General features: G+C 44.3%; 1 protein-coding gene across 1 annotated transcript; it reads left to right on the top strand.

The window, feature by feature from the left end:
- Positions 1-569: 569 nt before the first annotated feature.
- Positions 570-1,028, top strand: LOC136515417 (uncharacterized). Its single transcript, XM_066509009.1, has one exon. The coding sequence runs from the start codon at positions 570-572 to the stop codon at positions 1,026-1,028; it is 459 nt and encodes a 152-aa protein (XP_066365106.1).
- The last annotated feature ends 5,017 nt before the right edge of the window (positions 1,029-6,045 follow it).

The raw sequence follows: 6,045 nt of genomic DNA, 5'->3' as shown, positions 1-6,045 counted from the left end.
ATATGGAAAGAGGGGTTATACCTAGGGTGGTGGCGAAGTCAGGCTAGCGGGGCCATGGTGGGTCGGTGCAGTGGCGAGGCGACGTGGTGCAGGCAGACTGGCACGGCGACGGGAACTCCGACTCGGCTCCGACGGGCTCTTCTCTACAAAAATGGAACAAAAAACTTTCATTTAAAAAAAATCGGCAGAACCTCCGCTGCACGGTGAGGTTTCCAAAACCTGCAAAAAACAACGGCACGATGGCCGACAATCACATATGTCTCAAGAGAAGCCATGTAGTTTGGACATCAATCCATGCAGAAGAATATATCCAAGTAGTACCACTACTTCTACTACTACTTCCACTATTGCTACTACTACTACCACTAGTTCTACTACTACTATCACTACTTCTAATACTACTACTACCACTAGCACTGCTACTACAACTAATACTACTACAACTATCACTACCACGACAACAACAAGAGAGAGGGCATACCTGACGGGCACCGGGGGTAGGGGCGGGCGGCGTCGGGGTTAGGGTCGAGGTCACCAGAGTCAGGAATGGGGTCGGGCACGGGCGGTCCATGGTGCGTGGCCGGGGGCAGGACCGGCTCCTACTCCTCTACCTCCTTCTCCTCCTCCTCCTCTCCTCCTCCCCCTCCTCCTCCTCCTCCTCGCCTCCTCCTCACCTCCTCTCCCTCCTCCACCCGCCGACGTTGCCGGGCATGCGGGCAGCCTGGCGTCGCGGTGCCGCGGGCACGCGGGCGGCGCGGGCGGTGGCGGGCGGCGCGGGCAGTGGCGGGCACGCGGGCGGCGCGGGCGGTGGCGGGTGGCGTGGGTGGTGGCGGCGCAGGCGGTGGCGGGCGGGCGGTGTGGGCGGCGCGGGCGCACGGGCGGTGGCGGCACGGGCAGTGCGGCCGCGGACGGTGGCGGGCGGCGCGGGCGGTGGCGGCTTGGGCGGCCGGGCGACGCGGCCGCGGACGGTGACAGGCAACGCGTGCGTGTGTGCGGGGTGTGTGGGCCGGCCCAGCCGGCGGGGTTAAATCCCCCCTTTGTCGAGTGCCCCCGATCTGGCACTCGACAAAGGTTTTTTAAAAAATTTTAACCGCCTCTTTACCGAGTGTCACCTGGCCTAGCACTCGGCAAAGAAGGTTTTTTTAAAAAAATTCTTTGCCGAGTGTCCCAGATCTGGCACTCGCAACATTTTTTATGGAAAATTCTTTGCCGAGTGCCCCTGACACGGCGCTCGGCAAAGATTCAATATTTTTTAAATGCCTTTGCCGAGTGCCCACTGATTCAGCACTCGACAAAGATAGAAATTTAAAAAATTACTTTTTTTGAAATGTCTTTGCCGAGTGCCCCTACGAAGGCACTCGGCAAAGAGGAAATTTCTAAAAAAAATTCAAAAATCCTCTTTGCCGAGCGCCTTATTCTTGGCACTCGGCAAATACCCCCTTTGCCGAGTGCCATGCCCCGGCGCTCGGCAAAGTTTTTTTTTTGTTTTTGGCCTCCAAATTTTTTTGTGCAACCCTTTTAAAGTACTAGGAACTCCTCGTTAGAATTTGGAGATCTTTTGTGGCTTTTTGATATATTTAGTTACTTTATTTCGTTTACTTGAATTTTTTCGAAAAATATAAATTTGAACTGCACGTGGTACGAATAATGGGATTTAATGATTCAAAAAAATGATAGTCATGTTATTGAGTGTAGTGTGAGGCCGTATTCAGGAACGGACCCGAATTTTCGAACATCTTGTTCACGAAACATGACCGCGAACTTGCGTGCGAAGTATTTTTAAATTCTATAAAAAGCAAATGAAGTCCGAAAATCATGAAACTTGTTGAGATGTCGTGATATCGTATGTGAAGGCTATGATAAAAATTTCAGAAGATTTCGTGCACGTTGTCACGTACGATACTTACAAACCAGGACATCTCTACATGTGTCACCAATAAATTAATCGTGTGTTAGTTAATCCATCCTAATCCTTATTGTCTTAAGAAATCATTCCAATGGTGGATATAGTTTACTTGTGATGATGCACACACGGCTTATGCATTGTCATATGCATCAAGAGTAGGTTATTGGAAAATTGTCTAAATATCCAGATGATTACGAAAGAAAAATGAATTTGGCGATGTGTTGACACTTTGTCACATGATGTTAGACAGTACCTTTTTTTGTTAACCCGAATGCCACGATTGGCATGCAGCTGAATTTTTTTCTTCAGGAAAAACATTGTGGGGGTTAGGTAGTGGTACGGTGTGATGATGGTATCACTACTAGAGAACAGATTTTAGAATGATGTCCCAATTTAGCATTAGTCTTGGTATTTTTTGTTTAGTCCCGGTTGGTATTAGCCCTCGGGACTAAAGGACCCTTTAGTCCCGGTTGATAATACCAATCGGGACTAAAGGTCCCTGCTCAACGGTCGTCCACGGGGCAGGGATCTTTAGTCCCGGCTGGTATTACCAACTGGGGCTAAAGGTTTACCTTTAGTCCCGGTTGATAATACCAGCCGAGACTAAAGCTTTTAGTCCCAGTTTGGGTGATGCTCCAGGAATAAAGATTAATCTTTAGTCCTGGTTTGGCCCCCTAACCGGGACTAATTATCCCGGCCTATAATCCAGCTCATTTCTTTCTCTCCGAGCCCGAGTCATTCCATTCAAACTCACTGCCTCTGTTCTTCAGCTTGCTGTTGTTCTTGCTCTCTCCCCCTCCATTGGTGTTGCTCTTCGATTTTGAAGGTAACAAACTTAATCCTCTTATATTTTATTAGTAGATTATCTCATTTTGCGATGTAGATGCATGTGTAACTTTATACGTTGGACTTTATTATGATTTTATATGTCATTTTTAGCTCAAAATCACATGATGATTTGCATATATGTTTGGATAAACAAAAGTTAAATTAGTTCATCAAAATCACGCCTCACTCGTCCTCGCTGGAGCACGCGTCATCCTCGTCCCTGGCGGCTTACGTGATCTTAGAATTAATTTTTCCATGAAATGAAAAACTTAGAAAATAGTTAGAAAACTATAGAAAATCCGTACTAGTTGAACTTGCGGACTGTGTTCAGCTCGGCGAGCATGTTCTCTGCCGAGCGGTAACGGACGTCAAAGAGGAGCTTTGATTCTACGAGGAAGAGCGGCAACGGTCGTGGAAGACTGTGTTCTCTTTCTCGTAGAATCGGAGCTCTTCCTTGGCCAAGTACGGTGCCGTCCGGTGGAGAAATGCTCGCCGAGATGATCACGTAAGCAAAGTCAACTAGTACGGATGGTTATTTATTGAAACATATTTTTGAGCAATAATTTGATGGATATTTGATAACTTCAGACCTACAAATGTCATCTACAAATGTTACTATCCTCGGCAACCTAAACGCCAGCGAGCTCGCCGATATCGAGCAGGTCACTTAGAATTATTTTTTCCATAAAATGAACTACTTAGAAATCATGCCTTTTATTTTTTAGAATTAATTTTTCCATGAAATAAAAAACTTAGAAAATAGTTAGAAAATTATAGAAAATCTGTACTAGTTGAACTTGCGGACCGTGTTCATCTCGGCGAGCATGTTCTCTGCCGAGCTGTAACGGGCGTCAAGAAGGAGCTTTGATTCTACGAGGGAGAGCGGCAACGGTCGTGGAAGACTGTGTTGCCTTCCTCGTAGAATCGGAGCTCTTCCTTGGCCAAGTACGGTGCCATCTGGTGGAGAAATGCTCGCCGAGATGATCACGTTAGCAAAGTCAACTAGTACGGGTGGTTATTTATTGAAACATGTTTTTGAGCTATGTGATTTCTATGTCATTTTTAGCTCAAAATCACATGATGATTTACAATAGTAAAATCACTTGATAGTTTGGTATTTTACTATTATACATAGTACATATTTCATGGTTTAGTTAGATAAATAAATAATTTTAGTTTTGTTTAAATATATCATTTTAGAAAATATGAAATTTACACTAGTTTGCAAAAATAAGTATAGAAAGTAGATGACAACTGGTACCGGATCCTCGGCCTCTCGTTCGGTTGCGAAACGACTGAGGCCAGAACTCCCTCTCATTATCTGTGGCAAGTGTAAGCAGAAGATTATGATGGAGTACCGAGTCAAGAGACAGGGACCCAACAAGGGTCGTGTTTTCTACAAGTGCTCGGATCGCAATGTGAGTTTCTTACGCATTTAATTATTATGGCTAATTGACCTGCTTTTCTTGAATATTTTTGACTAAATATTTTTTGGCTTTAATTTTAGTGGGAGGGCAATGGATGCGATGGTTGGTACTGGGAGGAAGATTATGCTACATACGTGCAGAATTCGATGCGCTTGAGGTAGCGGCTGCTGATGATGAGGCAGTGAGCCAGCAAGAGAAGCTTATTGATATTCAACAGAAGAATGATTTGTCTGTTTTAGTTGCGTACGATCATGAAATAATTATGTTACTGAAGTGCATTGTAGTTTTAGTTTGTTTAGTGATAGTTGGGATTGCTTACGTTGTAGCCAAGCTTAGTTAATTAATCAACCGTGTGTGTGTCATCTATGTTGTGTAATAAAATACTTAATTATGTTCAAGGTTTTCATAATTTGTCATGTAATGCAGATTATGTCACGCCATTGGATGTATAATGCCGATCGCCGCTCCCAAGACTTTATTGAGGGCATGCACTATTTCTTAGGTGTGACCGAGGCAAATAAGTGGGATGGTTTCATGTGCTGTCCATGTGCCATATGTAAGAATTTAAAGGAATATTCAAGCTTAATGAGTCTTCATTCACATTTGCTTAAGTCAGGTTTCATGTCAAACTATATATGTTGGACTAAGCATGGAGAAAGCGGGGTCATGATGGAAGAAGGTGAAGGAGAAGATTTAGACATTGATGACATTATTGCTCAGTATGGTGCCTTTGATGATACTACAATGGGGAGAGATGAAGAAGAGGTAGCGGCAGAAGATGATCTCGGTGATGCTCTTGGTGATGTCATTCGTGATGCACAACAAGAATGCGAAAGTGAAAAAGAGAAAGTTAAGTTCGAGCGCATGCTTGAGGATCATAGGAAGTTGCTATACCCGACGGCCGAAGAGGGGCAAAAAAAGCTAGGTACAACACTGGAATTGCTACAGTGGAAGGCAAAGAATGGTGTATCCGACAAGGCATTTAGGAATTTATTGAACCTCATAAAGAAGATGCTTCCGAAGCCAAATGAATTGCCCACCATTACGTACGAAGCAAAAAAGGTTGTCTGCCCTTTGGGATTAAAAATCCAGAAGATACATGTATGTCCTAATGACAGCATCCTCTACCATGGCAATGAATACGAGAATTTGGATGAATGCCCGGTATGTAAAGCAACGCCGTATAAGATCAGGCGCGATGATCCTGGTGACGTCGAGGGTGAACAACATCTTAGAAAGAAAATCCCTACCAAGGTTATATGGTATGCTCCTATAATACCACGCTTAAAACGTTTGTTTAGAAATAAAGACCATACAAAGTTGTTGCGGTGGCATAAAGAAGACCGTAAGGTAGACAATATGCTAAGACACCCAGCTGATGGGTCCCAATGAAGAGCGATAGACAGGGAATTTCCAGAGTTTGTAAATGAGGCTAGAAACTTAAGGTTCGCCTTAAGTACAGATGGTATGAATCCTTTTGGGGAGTAGAGCACTAGTCATAGCACTTGGCCAGTTACTCTATGTATCTACAACCTTCCTCCATGGTTATGCATGAAGCGGAAGTTCATTATGATGCCGATCCTCATCCAAGGTCCGAGGCAACCTGACAACGACATTGATGTCTATCTGAAGCCATTAGTTGAAGAACTTCTAGTTTTATGGAACAAACCAGGTGTACGTGTCTAGGATGAGTACAAATAAGAACACTTTGACCTACGAGCAATGTTGTTCGTAACAATCAATGATTGGCCTACTTTAAGTAATCTTTTAGGTCAGACAAACAAAGGATATAATGCATGCACACATTGTTTTGATGACCTTGATAGTATATATTTGAAAAGATGTCGAAAGGTCGTGTACCTTGGCCATCGTCGATTCCTTCCT

The sequence above is a fragment of the Miscanthus floridulus genome, chromosome 17 (assembly GCF_019320115.1).
Source record: "Miscanthus floridulus cultivar M001 chromosome 17, ASM1932011v1, whole genome shotgun sequence".
NCBI classification, from domain to species: domain Eukaryota; kingdom Viridiplantae; phylum Streptophyta; class Magnoliopsida; order Poales; family Poaceae; genus Miscanthus; species Miscanthus floridulus.
This window is presented reverse-complemented; position numbering and strand designations above follow the sequence as displayed.